Source organism: Mus caroli, unplaced genomic scaffold (genome assembly GCF_978045245.1).
Source record: "Mus caroli unplaced genomic scaffold, Mus_caroli_1 scaffold_1, whole genome shotgun sequence".
NCBI lineage: Eukaryota > Metazoa > Chordata > Mammalia > Rodentia > Muridae > Mus > Mus caroli.
Genome location: NW_028227256.1, coordinates 131,365,175 through 131,390,131, shown reverse-complemented (window position 1 = coordinate 131,390,131; position 24,957 = coordinate 131,365,175). Strand labels below are relative to the sequence as shown.

General features: G+C 42.9%; 1 protein-coding gene across 6 annotated transcripts in view; it reads left to right on the top strand.

Moving 5' to 3' along the window:
• Ppp1r12b (protein phosphatase 1 regulatory subunit 12B) overlaps positions 1–24,957 on the top strand; it is a 205,600-nt gene that overhangs the window by 140,527 nt on the left and 40,116 nt on the right. The window contains exon 1 of one of the 6 annotated variants that reach the window (XM_021161368.3): positions 17,345–18,293. The exons of the other annotated variants lie outside the window; for them this stretch is intronic. Within the exon in view, the coding sequence (XP_021017027.1) occupies positions 18,192–18,293 (102 nt within the window). The 5' untranslated portion in view covers positions 17,345–18,191. Of the gene's footprint in view, positions 1–17,344; positions 18,294–24,957 lie in introns of those variants that run through there. 6 annotated transcript variants of the gene reach the window in all.

The following is a 24,957-nucleotide window of genomic DNA, read 5'->3' as shown; positions in this document are numbered from 1 at the left end:
ACCTCTGAACTGTAAGCCAGCCCCAGTTAAATGTTTTCCTCTATAAGAGTTGCCTTGGTCATGGTGTCTGTTCACAGCAATAAAACTCTAAGACAGGTACTAAGTGGACCACTGGGCACACTATTTAAGGGGTAGGCAGATGAAAGATATAAAAGAGAAAAGGTCAGAGAAGGGAAGATGTTATAGGGGTGTGGGGGTGGAAGATAGTGTTCCACCAAGCACAAGAGTAAAAACATCAAGGACTATATTTGACAGAAACTTAAGTTGAGATAGCTCAAGCCATCCTGTCCTGGCTTCAGTCTTGGAAACTGGAAGTTTATGAACAGAGCTCTACACACACACACACACACACACACACACACACACATACACACACACCAAAAAAGAAAGACCTTTTATATCCTAATGCCCTGTGTCTAGTTGACCTTGCTTGGGTCAAGTCCTTCTCAGAGCCCATTTCTGCAGCCAGAGATTAGATGAGACAGAGTGAAAGAGGCCGTAAAGTGTGGTGGTTAGACTTGAACTCAGATGGAATATGTGGCTCATTGAAGAGGGTATGTCCATGCCTAGCATGAGTAAGGCCCTTAGCACTGAAGGAAAACAGAACAAATAAGCAAAAACCCAGACAAAGCATCCTCAGGCGGTGGCTAGCCTTGGTTACTTTAGTGCATGTACTGAGAGTAGTAGTGATAAAGAAATAGCAGCAATCCTGGCTGCTACATATAGTCTTTGGATGAAGAGATGGATAGCTACATAGAGTAGGTTCCCCAGGGGAGACAGATTGTGTTACTGAGAGGAAAAGAAATAAAGTTGTAGACAGCCTATAGCCACCAGCAGTACTGTGGGATCCAGTCCAGAAGTTGAAGATCTGAAAGGTATCCATAGAGTTGTTGGCTGGGAGAAGTTGCTGGTGCGAGAACAGTGGAGTGGAGTGGAGTGGAGTGGAGTGGAGTGGAGTGGAGTGGAGGGAGTGGAAGAACACCACAGAATGCTGTGTGAGATTGTGACTCATCTGCAGGTTAGATGGGTCTTCTGGTGTTCATAGCCTTGTGTTAGCAGACATTGACTTTGTGGGCAGACCTCCAATAAATTGCTGCTTAAAACAATCGTGGGTCTAGGGAGCTTGCTCAGTGGGTAAAGTGCTTGCATCAGGACTTCAGTTCAAATCCCCAGAACCCACATGAAGTTGACTGTGGTAGAATACATTAGTAATCCCTGCATGCCTCTGATGTTGGACGCTGGAAGCGCTGGCTCAGTTAGCCTGGCACATGCAGCCGTGAGTAACAAAGAAGCCCTGTCTCAAACAAGATGGAAGGTGAGGGCTGACACCCAAAGTTGTCCTTCACGTGGACACGGACACTCTGGCTTGCGTTCTCCCTCCCTCCTGTGTGTGCATGCACGAACACACACAGACACACACACACACACACACACACACACACACACACACACACGCGCACATTCTACCCCTCACCCTTACTGAGGCTGGAGAGTTTGAGTGGATCTGATGATGGTATCACTTGGCTCTTTGCATTAGCAGTCCTCAGCCACGGTTCTGCGTTCTTTTCTTTTGAGAACAGAGGACAGATCCACATTCTTACCTCCCCCTGTAAGGCAGTCCTGAGGGAATGAACAATGGATATATATTTTAGGAAATAGTCACACAGGTATAGCTGTAGATAGTGTTTTATGCATAGAACATTCCACCACAAGGTCACAAAACGTTTTACTTACTAGTAGAAGAGTCTTAAGCCCTGTTGAATAAAACAGAGTTGCTCCGTTTAGCTATTTATGATGGAAGAAAAATTGGAAATAACCTAAATGTCCAGCATCCTGGCAGTAGTTGAGAAAGCAGTGACTCACTGCTGCGCGAGATGCCATGACTCACAGCTTGTTTAACACTGGCCATCTAGGGCTTTTTCTGTGGACGAACTCAATATAAAATAGCTGTTAAAACTGAGCCACAGATTATGGTACACGCCTTTAAATCCTCTCTCAGGAGGCAGAGGCAAGGCAAGTTCCAGAGTCACCTTGTGTGACTCAAGCAATTGTCTCAAAAACAAAACAAAAACCAAAACCTGAGTTACAAAAATAATGTGAGCAGGGTAAAAATGTGCAATAAATGAAGTGTTACTGAGTGAACTAGATCCAAAGTCAGATATAATGGCTGTGTCTGTATATCCCAGGTGGGCCTTGCGCTTTTCATCCTGCCTCAACCTCCTGAGAGCTGGAATTAACAGGCATGTGCTATCACACTTGCTATGAGTGACTGATTGCGTGGCCTGCCTTCTCTGAATGTCCCTCAATCCCTTGTTACTGTTGTCATTTGTCTTCATGAATGCTTTGGTTCTCAAAACCCACCTAAGTTTGGATGCCCAGAACAGTGACGGCCACTGCCTCAGCGGCCTCCTTATGACTTGAATGAGAATTGCTTGATTTTTGCTTGTATGTGTGTTCATGTGTGAAGGTGCACAGGCATGTGCCTGTGCATGCACCCACATGTGTGAAGCATTTAAAGAACAACCTTGGGCGTCATTCCTTCAGTGTTTCTCACCTTTAGTTTGAGACAATCTCATTGGCCTGAAACTTGAGCGATGAGCTGGGCTAGCTGGTTTGTGAGCAAGCTGCCCATCTGCCACCTGCCCATCCTACCCTCTCTGAGATTACAGGCAGCCACCCCAGGACCCGGCTGCTTATGTGGGTTCTGGGGTCAAGACTCCAGTCCTCATGCTTTGCAAGATCAATACTTTCCTGACTAAGCTATTTCCCGAGCCCTCAATTGAACATTTATCAATTGGATACGTTTCTCTGTTTCTTCTAAGTAGCTACTTAGTACATGGGGTGGAAATATTGAAGAGTGAACTCCCTCCCTTTGTGCCATGTGTGCCCATACCATGTAGCATGGCGGATGCAAGTTGCTGTTTTACGTACAGCATTATGGATGTGAGAGAGGTTTTGTTGTTGTTGTTGTTGTTGTTGTTGTTGTTGTTTTAACGTATCTTTAAAGGGCTGTGAAGATTGCATGAGATGTGACTGGCTACATACTTCATGCGCTACTTTCTAATTTCTAGTCCACTCTTTTTTCTGTTCAGCACTCCTCCTTTATCCTTCTGTTCTTTGCTGTCTTTTCTGTATCTTTGTTCACATAACTGCATATGCAGGGTCAGGTTTACTCTGTCCTGTAGCTTTGCTGAATGCTTCTCAGTTTATCTCTATCTGTACTCTGTTTGTGGTTGATTATGTTTCTGTTCTCTTCCCAGAGATCAGTGACAGGCATTCTGTTGAAAAGACCTTGGATTTGTCCGACTTATGAGTAGGACCTTTGCTTTGGTCTGAGTTTATTTGCTTCTTCTCTTTAACTTAGACCAAGGGATGGCTCAGCAGTTGATTGCACTGGCTATTCTTATAGAGGACCTGGTTTAGTTCCCAAAACCCATAGCAGCTTACAGCTATCTGTGAGTCCAGTTCCAGAGGATCTTATGTCTTCTTCTGGCTTACAGGGATGCTAGAAACATGTGGTGTACAGATAAACATGCAAGCAGAACACCCATACACATAAAAATATTTAAAAAAAGAAGACCCTAGATTATGTGTATACCTAGGAACAACTTTACCCAACTGCCCACGTTGTTCCTTTGCAAAATGGCGCCCAAACAAAGCCAAGTATCTGGTGATTCTGACTTCTATTTGATTTGAAGATTGGTTTCAGGAATATTTGGGGTTCTTTCTTTGCCTGGAAAATTATTCATTTAGCAGCCTAAAGAGCCTGTTTATAAAGTCCCAGACAGTGAGGTTACAGAAGAGTCAGTTCAGAGGCTCTTTCAAAGCTCTTCTAGCCTCACTCCTACTTTGCAGATGAAAACCTGGGGCCCTCCAAGGGGATGTGGCTCAACCTAAGTTGTGTAATGCCGTCATGGTAGAAGATAGAGCGTGCCAAGTGCTGAGAGTTTCCAGTGCAGCATTCTTTCCACTGTGCTGATGGCTGGCTTCCAGCTGCAAGGCTGCAGATTGCAGATTGGTGCTTGTGACAAGACCCTGCTGACTGCGATGGTTCTTCATGGCTGGGGAAGGCACCACACCGTCTGCTCCAATTTGGGCTGATCCCATTCCCTGGAGGCAGGGGCGCAGTGTGCACATGAGGTTTACACTGCAGTCTGCCGCTGCCCCCAGTTTCTTACCTTTCACAAAATCAGCTTTCTACTACTTCTAATTTTTTTAAATAAATGTGTAATCTATTCAAGGCAAATTTTATCAAACCTTCAAGGAGTAAGATTACTTAAAGAAACTATTTCAGAGACTAAAAAGAAGAAAACTAGAATTAGCATTAGCTTGTCTTTACTCCTGCTTATTTAGAAACAGTAAAAGGGGGCAGAGAACAAAAACTGAGTACTTAGCGACATCTGATGTGCCTAGGTGATATGTTTCATGGAACACAACCTAGGACTTTGTGGTCACCTTGCTGTGTGCTTAACAACAGACCCCATTGCTCTTTGAGTTTGATTCCATTTGCAATGGTGGTCTTTGGGTACCTTTTATGACCGTATGTATGTATGTATGTATATTTGTTTGTGTATACATACATACACATGTGTGTGCGCACACACACAATACATACACGTCTGTGATGTGAAAGAGTTCTGTTTGCTCTTTAGTTTATTCCTTAGAATATGATGCTAACTAATGTACAGAGATTGACTCATGATCTTAACTCTAGGAATACAGTGTTACATTCACCCCTAGTGACTTCCCAGACAATAACATGGCATGCTGCACCATGCAGGCTTCTTAGAACAGAGCCTGGATCACTCAGATTTGCTTCAGCCTGACCTTTGTACTCAGGACAGTATGTGGCTGTGTGTGCATCACAGTTGAGGCATCATGAAGCTCGCTTCTTTCCTCTATTGCATGCTGAGCAGCAGCCTCCGAGACTCTCATTAATTTGATTTCCACGATGGTCCTGTTTCCCACAAACATTGCCATGCCTCATGAACCTCTCAAGCGGTGTTTCCTAGAGAAATGCGTGTGTAGCTCTCACACTCTGCAAGTGTTTGCCTCAGCATGATTGTGTGTATGTAGAATTACACTGGCTTTGCATTGGGGGAATAACGGAGTTGACAGGACCATTAACTTGTATACTCTGGGAATCCCCCCCCCCCAAGGCTAACTAAAGGAGTGTTGTTTCTGAATTATGATGTGGGGATGAAATATAAGTTCTAAAGTACATATACAGACTATTCTTTACTTATTGTAAACTACAACAATCTGACAGAAAATAGCACTGTGAAATATGTTTCTTTCAACTTTTTCTTATGATGACTGGGGTTTCAGGGATTTTATTTTATTTTATTTTTGTTTCGGTGGGCTCCCTGTATCTCAGGAATAGCAGGAAACATGGTGGTGCTGGTGCTGGTGCTGGTGCTCATGGTGGTGCTGGTGCTGGTGCTCATGGTGGTGCTGGTGCTGGTACTCATGGTGGTGTTGGTGCTGGTGCTGGTGCTGATGGTGGTGCTGGTGCTGCTGGTGCTGGTGCTGCTGCTGGTGGTGGTAGTTTCAGGCAGTCTGGCTGCCTTCCCAGCTGTATATCCCAGCCTGCCATCAGACAGTGTTCCTGTCTTGGCCTTCTAAGTATTAGAATTATGGGTGTGCATCATGTGGCTGGCAGGTAGAAACATCTACCTCATCTCCAGAGGAACAGCCATGTTTTTAAAGCCCAAGCCAGAGCTCCTGTCCTGTGGGAAGAGCCTAGGAAGGGCACGATGACTGTCCGTGGGAATAGGACAGACCACAGAGAGATGCTGGAGCACTTCACTGACTCAGAAAGAACAGTCTGAGTAAGGGAGGCTGGAGAGATGGAGCCAGACCTCATTGAGCGGCAGCATCCTTATCTAAGTTTGCCTTTGTTTGGAGGTCAGGCCGGGTTATTCTGTTCCCTGGGGTGTCTTTCTTCTCTTCTCTCCCCACTCCGCCCCCTCCTTCTTTTCTTCTTTCCTTCTTTCTCTTCTTTCTTTCTTTATGCTAGAAATTGAAGCCAGGCATTGAGTATGCTAGGTACACACTCTTCCACTTAGCTTTAACTGTTTCAAAGTCTGTGGACATGGAGATAAAGCCTGGCATATAGACAGCTGACAGAACATGTGTGTGTTACCTGTGTCTGCAGAGCAGAGAGAGTGCTACCAGTTAACTGTACAGCAGGGGCAGGGTGTGTGCTAAAACATTACATTTGTTGATTATTGTTCCCACTGCATGGAATGTTTGGCCGAAGTTATAAGCTTTCAAGTCACTTACAAAATGTAAAATTAAATAAGGCTAATGATAATTTTGGAACTTGTGTATAAATAGGATTTATAATTTATTTTTCAATCACATGTTATGATGCTTTTGTGATTATAACTTTAAGTTACAGGTTTCACCTTCCAGAAACTCACTGTTATGAAGTAAAGGAGCCTAAATTTTAGAATATTTTAGTTGGCAGAATACTTTGCCTGACATAGAGATTATAAATATAACCTATATGTCACAGATATCTTTGTCCTATAAATAGATGTATTCAAGTGATTTGTATATCTTTTGCACAGGGTGGACAACAACCTAATATAGGGTCTTATACATGCTAAGCACTCTACCATTAAGTAACACAACAAGTTCATTTTTAAAACTATTCTAAATTGTAATTAAGTATTGTGATGATTTAAATGAGAATGGCCTCTGTAGGCTCATATATTTGAATGCTCAGTCATCAGGGAATGGAAATATGGCCTTGTTGGAGGAAACGTGTCATTGGGGTGGGCTCTGAGGTTTCAGAAGCCCATGCTAGCCCGGATCTCTCCATTTCTCTTCCTCTCTCTCTCTACCTCTGTCTTTGCCTGTCAGTCGGAATGCAGCTCAGCTACTGATCTAGGGCCAAGCATGCCTCTATGTACTCTCCCCATGGTGACAATGTACGAAACCTTTGAAAGTGTAAGCTAGATCCCAATTAAATGTTGCAGGCAGAGGCAGGCAGATCTCTGTGAGTTCAAGACCAACCTGGTCTACAGATCAAGTTCTAGATAGCCAGGATTGCACAAAGAAACTATCTCAAAAAACAAAACAAAAATGTTTTCCTTCATAAGACTTGCTTTGGTCATGGTGTCTCTCTGGCAGCAGTAGAACAGTGACTAAGACATATATATTTCTTCTTGACTTTTTATAATGCCTTGAGGTATTGTATATGTATGATAAGCTGGGTAGATTTAAAATGTATAGTCTCATAAATTTTGTGCTGTGCATACCCAAAACTGCCTCTTTGGATATCTTGGTCTTAACAAAAGTCTCAGATAAATGGTACACTTTAAAAATATTTTTTTCATTGATGTGTGTTTGCACCACACACATGCCTGAGCACTATAGGACACATGAGTAAAAGGGACAGCTCTGGGGACCTGGGGTCTTCCTCCCACATGTAGGATCTAGAGATCTAGCTCAGGTTATTGGCTTGCAGTAAGTGCCTCTCCTCAGGGCCTCCGCGCCTAGTCATATATTTTCAAGCTACTTAAACATTTTTGAACTCTTTAAATAATTTTATTTTTTAAACTCCACTTTAAAAAAAATACCATTTTGTTAGCCATGTAGTAGTAGTGCACACCTTTAATCCCAGCACTCAGGAGGCAGAGGCAGGGGGATCTCTGAGTTCAAGACCAGCTTAGTCTACAGAGTGAGTTCCAGGACAGCCAGGGCTACACAGAGAAACCCTGTCTCAAAAACAAAAACAAAACAAAACAAAACAAAAACCAAAAAATCTGAAAACAAAACAAGAAAAAACCAGCTCACCTTTGTTGCTTTTACTTTTATTAAAAAGATTAAGTTCATCCTGAGCAGTGGGAACAACTTTCTCCCTCCCCGAGTGCCTGGAGCATTTTGGCAGGCGGTCCTTAGCAGAGGATGAGCAAAGTTCCAAGCTGACCTCCTTTACCAACTAACGCCATCAGAGTCTGAGTCCGGCTTCCTAGTCCTTGTGATGACCACTGAACAAATTTATACTAAACAGAATTTAGGTTTAGAATATGGCAGAGTAAAGTAGAACACACCCTGAAGTGTGAGAGACTGGACAGTGACCAAAGAGACCGTTGCAGAGCAGAGCACACTTAAGGGATGGAAGCAGGCAGCAACGACAGGGCCACTACCCTGACCTACGACTTGGGCAGGTTTTATATGATTTGTAAGCTGCTTTTCCTGGGGAACTTTGTCCTGTTCTCTTGGTTGACAGGTCTGTTTGGTTTGACTCTTACAGAAAGGCCAATGGTATGTCTTTGCTCTTTATCAGAACACTTCTTGCTAGCCAGTAATTCGGTAAGGCTTATGGCCCCTGGAGCCAGGTTTAAATAGTTATCTATTCAAGGTCACCATCAGCTAATGTGAGACTGGCTTGGGCTATATAAGACCCCGTCTCCAAAAAAAAATTTTTGAGTTGTTTTCTAATAACTTCATGTCTTCTCCCCGGACCAGAGAAGATGCACGTTTTATTCTTCTGACCATAATTAGTGACTGTAGATAGCTATAGTTAAAGTTGCTGCTTCACAGGCTGTTTGACTATGAGGGTGATGTCCAGCCCCCAGATCTTCCAAGCTGGTAATAACTCACCATTACAAAGGCTTGTTAAAGTGGAAGTTAGCTTAGTTTGTTCACATGAAAAAGGAGTAGCTTTCCACAAATGCTTGACTTCTAAGCTGTTCCTAAATGAAAATTTAACTACAAAACGTGAAATTCAGGACTGGGGAGATACCTTAGTCCGTAAAATTCTTGCTGGGCAAGCATAAGAAATTAGGTTTGGCTTTCTAGCACCCATGTTAAGAAGTAGCAGCACCAGGTGCAGTGCTATACTTGATAATCCAAGAGCTGCTGAGTGGACAAAACAGGAGGGTCTCTGGGGCTCAATGGCCAGCAGGTCTATGTGACACACACGCCCCTAATGGACCAATTCCAAGGCAAGTCTACAGTGTGATATTTTTTGAAGGACTTTTTATAATACCTTACCCTTAAATACATTCTTGAAATTTAAACTTTCACAATAATACCAGAACATGATTTTTTAACTACATGACCACAAAATTGGTAATGTTTTGTAGACTAATAAAAGTTATTTTGGGATTAAAGAAGTGGTTCAGTGGTTAAAGGGCTTGCCGCAGGACCAGAAGAACATTAAGACCAAAGTTTGTATTCCCAGAGCCCGTGCTGAGTGGGCATGGTGGCCTGCCTGTAATTCTAGCACTTAGAAGATGGAGACAAAAGATCCCTGGAAAGCCGGTTGAGCAGACTGGCCGTATCATGTAGGTCGGGGTTCAGTTAAGGAACTTAGACTCCATGAACAAAGTGGAAAGTGATCAAGAAAGAATCCAACATCAGCCTTGGGTCCACCATACCTACACACATCTATACACACCCTCACACACATGTGAACATGGGAGTCCACCACATACACACACACACACACACACACACACACACGTGAACACCAATATGTATGTACGCATACATGAAGGTAAAGGTTTATCAGGTCCATCTGGGCGGTTTGTAGGTCCTGTTTACTTTTTCTCTGTTGCGATCTTGTACTTTAAGACTGCACTGCCTCCTCCCCTCACAACAAACAGCCCAACAGGATGGGCACAAGCTTTTTAGTGGATGTGTTTCTGGTCCTGATTTTTTAACTTTTATCGCCTTTTCAAAAAGAACCTTTTTGAAAGCAATCAAAAGCCCTTTCTTGAACTGAAAGAATTACCCGGCTTCTCTCTGCTCTACATTTTCATACATGTGTAATAAAGACCAATCCCCCTCGTCCACCCTAGAATGATTCATTGTAAAGGTTTGTGATCAAGTCCCTAATGTGTTCTCCTCACTCCGAGTCATTATTAACTGTGCTGGCATCAGTAATCTTCCCCACCTCTGCCAATGAGCAGGATCTTCATGGCACATAAACCAAAGGCAAGCATTAAAATGGGAAAACAGATCTCTAGAGATGGTTGGTTCAGTGACTAAGAGCACTGGCTGCTCTTGCGGAGAGGACTGGAGTTCTGTTCCCAGCACCCTCATGGTAACTCACAATTATGTGTAACTCCAATTCCAGGGAATCTAACACTGTCTTCTGACCTCTGTGTGTGCCAGCACATGTGTGGTACATGGACATGCATGTAAGCAAAGTACTCATAACAAAAATAAATCTCTAAAACAGAGTGCTTCGTTCTCCCTCATTCCCTAAACACTAGGCAGCCTCTCCAGATTCCTAGCCATGGAACCGGGATAAAGGCACAGGCCGCTGAGGGAAGCTCTTACAGACACTGATGGGCTTCTGATCTGGCTCCGCACCATCACAAGTATTTAAAAACAACTCACTTACACTTGGGAATGTCATCCAGTGTTTGAGTACTTGTAAAGCAAGCATAGGGCCCTGGGTTCAAGCCCAGCACTTAAACCAAACCATACAACTACAAAAAACATACTATTTGCTAAGTATGAAGTCAGATATGAGTAATACTAAAACATATAGAAGGGCGTGGAGAGATGACTCTGCAACTGAAAGTACTATAGGACCCAAGTTCAATTCCTAGCCTCTTGAAAATCCAGCTGCACATCACCTGATGCTGTCCTCTGGCCTCCGTGGGAACCAAGTACACATAGCCCGCACAGCCACACACACATTTTATATATATATATATATATATATATATATATATATATATATATATATAATACATGTGTGTGTATGTGTGTGTGTGTGTACATATATGACTAGAGGTTGGGGTTTGTTTTAGAGCAGTTAGGAGACTCTTTTTGTACTTACATAAATCTTAAGATTTCCTGTGATTTCTTTGAAGATAGGAATCATATTATAAAGAACTTTATAGTTCCCTAATACCACTTTGCACTTTAATGGTTGTTAGATGGATTAATGAAGGAAAAGTGTCTGTTGACAATGAAAAATAAAAATCTACCCACTGACCCTTATATTCATAAACAGGCCCCCAAATGATTGTTCTGCATTTGACTCTTACTCAAAGAAAGAGTAAACTATTTAACTTTTATTCTTGACTGGTAATATTTGACTCCTCATCACCTCCCTAAATCTGAGTTAAAATGTACATATTATAGCAACTGCGTTTATTACAAACTAAGGTACTTAAAAGTTGATTTGCAGGAAGCAGCCAAGAAATTCTTGAAATGTGATGTAATGTCTAGTGAACTGTTGGAGTTCCCCTTTGGGCCTTGAAGACCTTTGGAGTCTGGAAGCTATGCTCACCTTTCCTGGGGGACTTTCCCATGGTTTTGCTTTATCTAATAAATTTTGTCACTGTATCAAAAATAGAATAATAGAGGTCGTACTTCTAGATGCTTAGGTTTCTTCAGAAGAGTCTAGGACTAGACCTGGTTTCTCACTAAAGTCATCTAACACTTACTGCTGTAAGCATCGTAGCGTGTGTGTGTGTGTGTGTGTGTGTGTGTGTGTGTGTGTGTTCAAACTCACACATACACACATACTGACCTCTGTTCTCACCTCCATCTTGTCTTGGTGCAGTGTCCGTGTGATATAGCTGGCCCCTGAACTTCCTGACAGTTTCTCCTGTCTCCAACAGGTCCGGTTCTGCAGTGATATTGCTAGGATTACAAATGGCGTCATCACATCTGGCTTTTAGGGTTGAGCTCAAGTCCTCAGACTTGTACAGCTAAAGCTTTTAACTGTTGAGCCATCTTTCTGTCCCTCTTTTTTTCTTTTTCTTTTCCTTTTTTAATTAGATATTATCTTTATTTACATTTCAAAAGTTATCCCCTTTCCAAGTTTCCCTCCGAAAATCCCCTTTCTCTTCCCCCTCCCCCTGCTCCCCAACCCACCCACTCCCACTTCAGAACGCCTATGACTTGTGCTGTAAGATCAAGAATCGACAAATGGGACCTCAAAAAAAATTGCAAAGCTTCTGTAAGGCAAAGGGCACTGTCAATAAGACAAAATGGCAACCAACAGATTGGGGAAAGATCCTTACCAATCCTAAATCCAATAGGGGGCTAATATTCAATATATATAAAGAACTCAAGGAGTTGGACTCCAGAAAACCAAATAACCCTATTAAAAATGGGGTACAAGCTAAACAAAGAATTCTCAACTGAGGAATACCAAATGGCTGAGAAGCACCTAAAAAATGTTCAATATCCTTAATCATCAGGGAAATGCAAATCAAAACAACCCTGAGATTCCATCTCACACCAGTCAGAATGGCTAAGATCAAAAACTCAGGTGACAGCAGATGCTGTCGAGGACGTGGAGAAAGAGGAACACTCCTCCATTGCTGGTGGGATCGCAAGCTGGTGCAACCACTCTGGAAATCAGTTTGGTGATTCCTCAGAAAATTGGACATAGTCTTCTTTTTTTTTTTTTTAAATACTTTTTCAACTCTTTCTTCCCTCTCCCTAATTTAAGCTTAAAAACTGGAGATAGAAGCAACTGCTGCTGCCCCTCCCTCTTGACATGATAAGGACACTTGATTCTGCTGAGTTGCCATCTGGTGGAGCTGGGTGGGGCGTGGGGGGTTCTCTGTGATAATTCCCAGCCTTCTTTCCCTGGTATGATGGTAAGTACAAGTTCCTCTGGATAAAACAATTTAATAACGAGGCTGGGCCACAGGGCAGACACCTTTAATCTCAGGACTCCAAAGGAGGCAGATCTCTGAGTTTGAGGCCAGTCAGGGCTTCAAGGTCAGACTCTGTCTCAAAAAACTTGTAGTGACATTCAAGGACTCTTAATGTCATATACCACATAAGGATTTGCAGGGTGCATTTGAACCTTGTGTTTGTGTGGAGAACAGTCTGACACTGGCCACCATATCATTCCTCTCACCTTATCAACTTTGTCAAATTCCACATTTGGGTTAGTAAGCAGTGACCATGGAGTTTTCAAACCCAACTGATGCTGTGTGATACTGGATCAGTCTCACTTCAAGCACATTCATACCCCTTCCTTCATACCCCTTCCTTCATACCCCTTCATACCCCTTCCTTCATACCCCTTCATACCCCTTCCTTCATACCCCTTCATACCCCTTCATACCCATTCATACCCTTTCATACCCCTTCATACCCCTTCATACCCCTTCCTTCATACCCCTTCATACCCCTTCCTTCATACCCCTTCATATCCCTTCATACCCCTTCCTTCATACCCCTTCATACCCCTTCCTTCATACCCCTTCCTTCATACCCCTTCATACCCCTTCATACCCCTTGCCAGTTTGATAGCTCAGAAATTAGATGGCTATCCTTGCCTTATGCCTGACTAAAAACTGTTCAGCTCTTTTCTTCACCAAAAGACTTGTGCTAATTTTTTGGTTATATCAATGTCTTCACACTATCAACCTCAAACCTTGTGCTATAACTGCAATTTGAAATACATTGGATATTATGATCCATTACATATTGTGTACATGTATAAATGTATTCTACACCACTGAAACAACAGTTTGAAGAAAGCATAACCCTACTGTGTAACACTAGAATTTACCAGTCTGTTTCACTTTTTATTGATCTGACTATGAGCCATTAACTTGATTTATGGCCTATTAATGAGTCTCAAATTATAGCCATTGTACCCTCCCAAATAGTTGCTTTGACAACCCCTGTTCTGTGAAATCCTAGAGTCATCTAAAATGAGAAGCTATTTTTTTCAAGAGTTCTTTGGAGGCATGGCATCTGTTTGTCCTCTTTACCACACCAGTAAGATGTAGGAACTAAACTTTTTTCTTTTTGTTTTGAAACAATTTTTTTAATTAGGTATTTATTTCATTTACATTTCCAATGCTATCCCAAAAGTCCCCCACACGCTCCCCACCCACTCCCCCACCCACCCACTCCCATTTCTTGGCCCTGGCGTTCCCCTGTACTGAGGCAGATAAAGTTTGCATGACCAATGGGCCTCTCTTTCCACTGATGGCTGACTAGGCCATCTTCTGATACATATGCAGCTAGAGACACAAGCTCCGGTGGTCACTGGTTAGTTCATATTGTTGTTCCACCTGTAGGGTTGCAGATCCCTTTAGCTCCTTGGTTACTTTCTCTAGCTCCTCCATTGGGGGCCCTGTGATCCATCCAGTAGCTGACTGTGAGCATCCGCTTCTGTGTTTGCTAGGCCCCAGCATAGTCTCACAAGAGACAACAATTTTAAACCATATTTAAGACTAAAACAAAGAACCCTTTATGCCCTACTCAGTGACCAAGTTCAAGTCTTACCAATTGTCTCGACAATGCCGCTTCTAATAAAACAACCCATGCCTGAGCCACGAACCCACCAAGCTTTCACTCTCTAGTCAGCCCTCCTTGGCTCTTTACATTGATGTTTGAGGTTAGAGCCCAGTCGTCTCCATCCTTGGGTTTGGGTGTATCTGGTGTTCTGTATAAGTCAACAGGCTATCCTTTTGGGGCCATGGCGTCATGTCACAGGAATTGCACTATAGGCTCTCATTTCAAACAGTCCTATTCACTGTGCTGTTAGCTCTCCTCTATAGATTAAGATGGCATGTGCCAGGATTCTCCATGGAAGAATTCCTTTTGTTCTTTAGTGATTAATAAGTGTGTTATAAAGGAATACTTCGGGATCTTGTAAAATTAACTCAGTCATCCACTTTAACCACTGGTTTGAGATATATTACTAGTCCTTTCCTGGGCTGATTTTACAACGATAGTTACTTTAAAAAATGATCCCCCCACCCCTTAGTTCATCACTCTGTATTTATAGTAGACATTTTACCATAAGGAACAACATTCTTCATTTCTTGTTTATTGTTCTTCACTCCTTGATAGTAGTGTCTATTCATGAACGCTTGATTTCTTCTATGGCTAATTAATTGTTAATCATTTTTGATGTCCATGTCTCCCGGTTCTAAACCATCTTTTGGTGGGTTTTCTTGTTGTTGTTTGTTTGTTTGTTTGTTTGTTTGTTTGTTTTGTTATGTGCCTATTGAGAACCAGGCTCATTTCTTTCTCTTTCCCAGCTCTGGAACCAGCTAGTTTCCTAGGAGCCCTGTTCCTTTCAGTTAAGCATAGCATTCAGCAGCAGGATTCAGCTGCTGGTCTCTAAATGTTTCTGGGGTATTGCTCTTCGCAGACTCTCTGAGTAATAGAAAGCAAGGGAATATATACATGCACACACTTCCATTTAACTGTCTATACTAAAAACCACGAACTGTATCACGACTTTCAATTCTGTTTAAAAACACAGAGAAGTCATTCTGGCCTTCATATTTATATCTTTAAAAAAAAACAAAAACAAAACTCTATTGTACTTCATCTGTTTTTGTTCAGCATCCTTGTGCAAATGCAGTCCCCTAACTATACTAGGCTGTGGCAGAGACAAAGGCGGGTTGTTTGACTCTGAATCTGTCCTTTAGAAGCGACACTGCAAAGGAGGATGACTTGAAACCCAGACGCTCTGTATGACTGCAGCCAGGGGTGTGGCCTTTCAGCCCTTTCCACTGGACATCAGAGGTGCTTTCAGTCTCAGGGGGAATTAATGTCTTTTTAAATCTTAAAGGAACAATATGTGTTTTGCCAAAAATGAAATGTATATGTAAACCAAATGTACAAAGAGAATTTAGATTCAGCTTTCTGGAGAAATTCTCTCAGGCCCAGATCCAGTGTGTTCCTATGAGAGTCTCGGACCCTCTAATCATTGGTAAGGCCTGGCTTCCTTGGTGGCCTTGATTGGCAGGTGGTCTTTTCACACTGGCTTGTATTCAGCTGAGTTGGCAAGAGCGTATCCTCAGTGGTGCTCTGCGTGCTTCTTGCTGACTGTGCAACGTCGGCCAAGTTGGCTGGGGAGAGACGAGGACATAGGTTTTATGAAAACCCTGCTATAAAGGAATTGTCACTGTTAGAACTTGCTTAAATAGACATATAATATAAATGAGAAGGGACAAAATAGCCATTTAAGAATAAAGGGGTTTACTGGGCGGTGGTAGCGCACACCTTGAATCCTAGCACTTGGAAGGCAGATGCAGATGGATGTCTGAGTTCGAGTCCAGCTTGGTCAACCACAGAGAAACCCTGTCCTGGTGAGAAGAATAAAGGGGGTTTATGATCCCTCTCCAGTCCTAGTAAGTGAAGTTACTATATAAACTGGGACTGCTTAGAGTTGTTTTTACTGTCATGTCAAAGAATAGTGTAACCATGATAATGTTCATTCAGCATGCTAACAGGGTTAGCTACGTAAGATATATCCAGATTATAAAAATAGATCAGGGATCAGTAAAATGGCTCACAGGATAAAGGATCTGATTCAGGACTTGACAACCTGCGTTCAAGCCCTGGAAACCAAATAGTGAAGAAAAAAAAAAAAAAAGCAGCTTCCCCAAATTGTCTTCTGACTCACATGTACACACACACACACCATGGTACATGTGTGCCACATCAGGCAAGACATAATAAATAAAACAAAAAGTTCACAGATAGGAATTCTCACAATAATGGGCCTTTTAGACGGAGCCTATAATTCCAGCTTGTTGTAGGATTAACTAATCTTAAGGAGCTGTTTTCACATTGAAAGTGAATAAGACTTCTTGTAAATCCTTTTCAACTGCATTCATTAAACTGACCCCCGCCCCAAGTAGATGATCACTTTTGCTTATTTAACTTCACAAAATTCGTGTTTGGAATAAAAGAGATATCGAAACAGCCAAGGCAAATGAGTCATTAGTTGGAAGTAGTTAAGGGGAAAAGTATGAATTCCATGTGGGAAGGGGGGAGTGGGATAGAGTTTCCAGGAGCCTGGAGGGAGAGGGTTGTTACTCTAAGGACAAGCCCACTGGCCTCAAAAGCATCTGGCTTAGAAATGCTGGACAATGCGGCAGTGACAAGAGAGCAAGAGATTAAACGAGATGTTTCTTCAAGGCCAAGTGCAAGCTCCTTCAACGCCCAGCAAAGACATTCCTTTCTTGTTAACTCTTAATTTTCTCTGTGCCGCTGAGCCCTGTCATCTACCAGTCATTGTTTCCTGCCACCTTTATGCCACTTTCAAATCTTACTCCTTCCTGATTGTGGTGTCCGAAGAAACTCTGATATATTTTCTAATAGAAACTTAGCCAATAAGATCTCTGCTCTGCAGAGCTTACTTTGTAGTGCCCAGAGTTTCAAGCTGCTGGCCTTTGTTGCAGCGCAAGAATGACAAGACTTTAAAACTTCACATAAAAGGCTTGAAGGTACTTTCATATTTCTGTCTGGGCCTGTCACTTGAGAGATATGAGAGCTGAAAATCACCATTCTCATACACAAAAGAAGGGTTTACAGAGACCAGCCTTGGCAACTGCTGTCTGCTCTGGGGTGGGTGGTATCTATGGGAGGTTGTGGGGTTGCCCCTAGGCGTGCCCGCAGCCTCCATTCCTCGAAGCTGGCCACTCTTTTCCTTCTACAAGTGGCAACCAAGTTCTGGGTTGAAAGTGAATCCTTGCCCTTGGCTACTCTCCAGCATTCCTCGCTGAGCGAATGGGGATTTGGAATGTCAGAAAATAGAAGAGGGGAGGGGAAAGATGTGCGTATGACTCTGAGTGTTTAGAGCAAAGACAGCTCGTCTGGAAGGACTTAAAGCTGCACTTCCTCCGACTGCTTCCTTCCCACAAACTCTTGGTTCCTGCTTTGTGTTTTAGTTGTTTAACCTGAGTTTAGCACAGGAGTTCAGACCCTGACAGCCCAGTGGAGTCAGACTGAGGGAAGACAGGGTGACTCCAGAGGACGTGTGTTTCTTCCTTCTGGATAAAGGGACAGTACTTGTCCCCAGACTCGTCTGCCGCAAGAGCCATTCTTCTGGGATTTAATCAAGAGTCATCGGGAGCCCAGATTCAGGTTTTATTCCCAAACCAGCCTGAGTAAGAAGTGACCTTTGGACAGGATCACAGATTCAGTCTAGGCATGAAAGGTGGTGTTCGGCACATGCCTTCTACTGCTCATACTTGTGATTGAAGCCACACTGGAACACTGATGGGACATAACACACCGCTCTGTAACTGTGGACTGGCTCAGAGCTCAAGACTATAATTTGCAAGGCGGCTTTTATCCTTTATTTAGTTCTATCCAAAGTCATCTTTTATCAGCTCAAACGGAGGAATTCTGTAAAAGTTATCTACAGGGACAGATCCCAGCTTTGTGTGAAGAATCCAGAGGTTGGGTGTCTGTTTCCATCTCCAGGAACCATGTCCTCTTTATATACACGAAGTAAGGAGTTCACACGGAGTAGGAAATCTCAGTCTGATTCTCCCCCAGCATCTCCCTCCCCGACCGCCAAGACACTCCGAGTAAGCCTTTTTTATTTATGTCTGGTCGTAGCATGTCAAAGGTGGGAAATGTGTGTGCATGTAACTGGCAGTCTGAGGCCGAGAAAATGGGTTATTTCAGAGTGTGGAGAAGTCAATAAGGAGGGGGGTTGCAAGTAAAGCCCCAGCTAGCTTTCCTAAAGGGGTTGTGACTCCCAGGACTTGATACTGTCTTAAGTAAAAGCAGACTTAACTAATTCAGGCTACCGTTTCTGCCTTTGAGCTTTTAATCTGTTGTAAAATGCTTGGTAGTAAGCTTCTGGAGAGCTTTTTGTTTGGTGTGATCTGTTGTTTAGTTTTTCATTTTTTTTTATTTTGTTGGGTTGGTGGGTTGGGTTTGTTCTGGGTTTTTTGGTCTTGTTTTGAGGCAGGATCTTACTGTGTAGCCTTGTTTGGCCTAGAGCTGGATATGTAGACCAGGCTGGCCTCAAGCTAAAAGCACTCCACCTGCCTCAGCTTCCCAGGCACTGGGAGTAGAGGCTTGTGCCACCATGCCTAGCAGATTCCAGGGTTTATCACAGTGTCTTATGGAGAGTCTCTTGAGGGTTGTTTGTTTGTTTGTCCACAGTCAGTTGCTGTTTTTCCTGTGTTTTATGGATCAGTACTATTTTAAGAGAGAAAGCTCCCAACTGGCATGAAGCTGTGTAGATCAGATTTTCATCATTTGCAAGTCCTGCATGCATATTCATATATGTGTGTGCATAAGACAGTGTGTGCCTTCGCCTGGTTTATGTCTCCATAAGTGACAAAACATCAGAATGAATTAATCCTTATGGATACGTGCAACCTTCCTCCCAGGAAACTTCTTGCTTAAAAACCAAAAAAATAACTTTACCCTTTGACAGCCAGCTAAGTTAAGGTGCTTATAATATCTTAGGCAGAGCCATTTAAGAGTCTCCATTGCCTCTGGTGACTGTGTCTGCTGAATTTTTAAACATAGAGATATTTTGTGTATAATTTACTGTCCTCCTTGGTCAAAAGCTAGCCAAAGCAAGAAATGCTACCAGCAGCAAATGCGCGGGGAGAAGCCCTGATGGGCATATTAGGTAGTAGGCAAGAAGCAGTTCCCTCTTAGGAGCTCCGCTGTGGTGTAGCGAACACACAGCGTAAAGGCGGTTGGCTTGCCTTATTTGGAGAGCTATGGGAAGAAAATCTGCAAGAAACCTCAGCAGCTTCTTTTTATTGTTTTATTTTCATTTTCAGTATCTCCGTGTGTAAGTTGTCATATAATAGAATTTGGAATGCAGCATATTGGTCTGGACTCCAACCAGAGATATTTACCTACTAGAGTGCCAGAACAATGCTTCTATGTGAAACTGGTTTGCTCATGTTTCCTTCTGTGAGAAGACCAAGGGAGGCTGTGGTGTGTGCTGTCCCCACTCCTGAGCTCCCAAGGCTTTTCTTCCACTCATGGACCTCCCTTTACCACGAGGCTCAGGCACTTTTTACAGCAGCCATTGGATATTTTCTGGTGGCTCCTAGTTGATGTCCACAGAACTGAGCACCGTTACCTCAGTTAATGCTTCTTCTCACTGCCACCCCCATGTACTCCATAGCACTTTTGGATGTGAAGAGCCCCTGGTTAAAGCTCAGACATTGCACACACAGCCCCGGAGGGAGGCATACACCATACCTGTGATCCCTCAGCAAGCTCCTGATTAGTAACCGCCCTCCTGTTTTCTCTTTTTCCTTCCTTCATTAGCTGTTTGGTGCTTCTTTCTTCCTGCCTCCACCCTTTCCATCCTCATTCTCCTGCCTCCCACTCCTGCCTTAGACAGAGGGCACAGGGGGAGAAAATTTGGGAGTTTAGATTACAGGAAATCAAAACATGGGTAGGTTTAATAAGAGACCGCTTCCCAGTTTTAATGGCCGGTCAGTGGCTGTCGATTCCCACAGTAGCATCAGACTACTACAACCACTTCCAGGGTCCAGATGGCTTGAGCCACGCCGTAGAGAATGTTGCTTTTCATATGGATTCATCGCATGAGATTTCACATCTCTCCTCATTTACTCTCATATTTGATTAATTGGGGTACTCTTTTAAAAAAAAACTGGGTGTACCTGGGTTTTGGGTGTACCTTAAGAATGCATTTACTGTGGCTTTCTACTCATGCTCCTTCTGATGCCTAGCTGCAACAGGCTGGTCCCCTGGGCCCTGTGAGCTGGGTGTTAATGAGTTGCATAGAAGAGACAAGGCTTGCCTAGTATCACTTGGATAGTAAGCAGCAGAGTTTTAAGCTCAGATTTCTCTACTTTAAAACCCTTATCAACACTAGAGTGTAAGCAGGTAGACTTGAAGGTCAAGTTTAAGGGTCTTGCTTATGGGCCAAGATAATATTTTAAAACCTAGGTAGCTGTAGGGACATGGGAAGTTGAAACTGCAGGGAAGAAGAATGCTGTGTTTTTGACCAAGGGAGGCAACTGACAGGCCATAATTGAATTTCCTATGACTGGTTCTTAAATTCCTGTCATGCCCTCTGGAGTCAGAAACACCACAGATCCCGAGACCCTGTAGGCCTCAGATTTCTCTTAAAGAAGATGGCCAGGCCAATTACTCTATCTTGAAGTCATGCCCCTTCCCCCAACTAGAGATTGCAATCATTGACAATGTACAGCCCCTGATTGATCTAACATTCTGCAAAACAGGACTAAATTTTTGAACAAGTATTTAAAGTTTTATTATTATTCTAGTGGTGTTAAAGGAGCTAAATATGAAAGCTTCCATATAAGGAAAATGTCTTAAGAGAATTTTTAAATAATGGCTGTTTACATACAGAATATTTTGGACATTTTGTTCTTGAACAAATGTTCAAGAAGCCCTGTGGGTAAATTAAAACTAGCTGAATAGGTGTTGTTTTTAACTTGTGAAAACAGTGATAGGATGATTTTTGTGTAGTCCAAACCCAGAAACTATTTTATCACATACCTTTTCTTCTGAACTCTTGGCAGTATCTGATGCTTTCTGAATTGTGTAATGCCAGATTTCTGTTCTTAGTAAACCTATAACCTTTTTAATAGTGTGAAAGTCTAATCCAGGCCAGCAAGATGGCTTAGTAGGTAAGGCACTTCACACTAAGCCTGATGACCTGAGTTTGATCCCCAGGAAACGATGGAAGAAGAGGAAAATCTCCTACAAGTTGTCCTCTGACTTAGGCACAAAAGCATGCACTCACACAAAAGTAAGTTAATAAATGTAAAAAACAAAACAAAACAGAAAAAACAAACCAACCACCAGCACCACCAACAAAACACTGCTGCCTGCCTGCTGCCTGCTGCCTGCTACCTGCCTGCCTGTTGCCTGCTGCCTGCTGCCTGCTGCCTGCTGCCTGCTGCCTGCTGCCTGCTGCCTGCTGCCTGCTGCCTGCTGCCTGCCTGCCTGCCTGCCTGCCTGCCTGCCTGCCTGCCTGCTGCCTGCCTGCCTGCCTGCCTGCTGCCTGCCTGCCTGCCTGCCTGCCTGCTGCCTGCCTGCCTGCCTGCCTGCCTGCTGCCTGCCTGCTGCCTGCCTGCCTGCCTGCCTGCCTGCTGCCTGCCTGCTGCCTGCCTGCCTGCCTGCCTGCCTGCTGCCTGCTGCCTGCCTGCCTGCCTGCCTGCCTGCCTGCCTGCTGCCTGCCTGCTGCCTGTCTGCTGCCTTCCTGCTGCCTGCTTGCCTGCCTAGGGTTTGGCTTTCTCCCTAGTGAAATATCACTCATATGTAAAAGAAAGTATATGTCCTCATCAATCAAGATGGCATTTACTTTTGCTCATTTATATTTTTAAATAGTATTTGTTATTCTCTGAACATAAATTATATCCTTATTGTTTAAAAAAAAAAAAAACACACACACTCCCTTAAAAGCTGGAGATATGGCTCCCGATTAAGAGCACTTATTCTTACACAGGACCAAGGATTGATTTCCACAAACCACATGCCACCTCTGAATCATCCATAACTCCAATTCCAGAGAACCCAGAGTCCCAGGCAAGCACGTGATCTGCACACATACATGCAGGCAAAGCATTCTTACACATATAATAATAATAATAATAATAATAATAATAATAATAATAATAAAATACTTATTACCTGGTGTGGTGATAGCATAGGCCTAGCTCTCAGGAGACGAAGACAAAAATGTTAAAATCACAAATTTGAGCTTAGCCTTAGCTAATTGAGTTCAAGTCCAACGTCCAACATGTAAAACCTTGTATCCTCCAAAACAAATAATCAGACCATCAGCCTTCCTCTTCACTAGGTAGAAGTGTCCCTCTGCTCCTCTTTATCCCCCTACATCCCAGCCCTCACTGAGAGGGGACATGCTGCGGTATGTTGGTGACTCTGCTGCTTGAGCCTTCTGTGGGTTAGTGACGTAATCTCTTGACCAGGTCCTCTGTACTCTCACAATTCAGCGTGTCTTGTATCTAAAATTGTATCTGAACTGTTTGGTCGGGGTTGCTTTAGGCCTAACGTCTCTAGGAGCTGTTGCTCTGTCGTCTGACTTGTTACTCTGGAAAAGCAGAGCCATGCCCCTGTAGTAGAAACTCTCTTCTCTTACCCTGAAGCAGCTGGAACAGAAGATGCAGGCTTCATATAGTTGCCTTTGAGGCTTCTTTTCAGAGCAGGTTTTCCAGCATTAAAATTCTAAGCCAGACCTGCCTGCAAGTCATCCCAGCTGCTCAGGAGGCAGAGGCAGGAGGAACAACAAGCGTAAGGACCGCCTGGGCAACTTAGTGAGACCATCTCTCAATAAGAAGTTAAAAAAAAAAAAAAAAGCCAGGGCTAAGGAATCTTAGTCATTGAGTCTAGAATGTGCATGGCCCTATGTCAGATCCCAGTGCTACCAAAACTTAAAAAGAAAAAATATCAAAAATTTGCAGCCACATATATTTACTATCAAAGTAGTCTTTGCTTGTTAAAATATGCCCCTTTAATATAGTATGACATCACTGAGAATAGCTCTCAGGAGGCTGAGGCAGAAGAACCACAAGATTGAAGCCAGTCTGCCTGAGCAATATAACAGGACCATACCTCAAAAAAGAAGGGGTGTGTGTGTGTGTGTGTGTGTGTGTGTGTGTGTGTAAGAGAGAGAGAGAGAGAGAGAGAGAGAGTGAATATAAATATAGATCATATGTGATGCACGTGTGTGCATGTGTAAGAGAGAATAAATATAGAACATGTATGTATTTCGTGTGTGTGTGTATGTGTGTGTGTGCATGTGTATGCATGCTAGTGGATACCCAAAATGAAGTGATGATTTTGATGATAACTCATTTGATGATAGCTGTGCTGACTACAGCTTGAAGTGAATTAGCATCTGAATATCTGAATTCTAGGAATCTTCTAACCAGGCAATTGTGTGTTGATTGCTCATTTGTGATACAAGAATTTGACCTGTATTTATAACCCAAGATCATTAGCATTTAGTCTGGATTGCTTTAGGTCTAAACATCTCAATTGAAAGGGTTTCACATAAATATTTTCATACCAGCTAGCAATTACACAAAGGGAATGGTTAATCTGTTCCCTCTATTTTATAATTACTCTAATCAATTCATTAGAGAAATTGAATGGTAAAAGATTGCAGTTGTCATGAGAGCTTATTTATTAGGGCCTCTAGTTTTCAGGACAAGGGCACACTACCTCTCCCCTTTCCAGCCTTGGTCGCTGGTCAGCCTTGGGGAAGTGCTTTGTGTACCTCTGGCCAACAACAAGTGCTTTTATAGAGTAGTGTTTTATGGTCTTTACCTAAGATTCTACATCTGAGGCATTACCAGTCTAGAATCCTTTTTGTTTTTCTTCATTAAATTCCACTTTATAATTCATTATCATGGAATGAGAAACATTTTTCTGGGTAATTAGGGTGCAATCTGTTAGCCATTTTTTTCTGCCTAATTAAAGCCACTATCTCCCCCCCCCCCCAAGAAAAGTCAATAAACTGCAATTCTTCAGTGCAAGGAATCTTCTTGGGCAGTAGTAGAGTCTGTAAAAATGAAATAGATTCCCTTTGGAAACCATCCATCAGGTTTTAAGTAGACACACACTGGCTTTGTTAGTCCATGCCTTACATAGAGCCTTGCTAAGGGAGCTTCTGAAGCCAGGGTGTATGGACCAGAAAGACTGGGCATTTTGAAGACATCAGCTCCATTCTGCAAGCTGATTCCTCCTCTTACTATTCTACTTCCCATGATAAGTAGGCAGTCCATCATTCTGGTATGTGGTCTTACTATGGGCTAGATTTCAATTCATGGTCAGTCCTCCTCCCTCAACTCAAGTAATGGGGATTATGGACTGTGCCACATGCCAGCCAATCTGCTCTACTATTAATCCTTTCACAGATAATGGCTCATGAGCATCTGCTATGCTGTAACCCCTATTTCAGATGCTGCAAATCATAAATGAAAGATATCTTTCTAATTGAGAGATGAAAAATGAAGTTGATGTCACAGGGAGAGATGAATTTTCTAATAAGGACATAGGTTCAGAGTATTTTAGTTGAATCAATTAGAAAATGTATTATCCTTATGTGTGGCAGAATAGAACCTAGATGACAAAGAAGACTCATATTGCAGAGGCAGAGGCAGAGGGAAAAGGCGTGAGAAAATGTGGCCTTGTTTTCAGAGCTGCAGTTCTGGGTGGCTAGAATGAGAGAGAGTATTTATAATAGGAAAT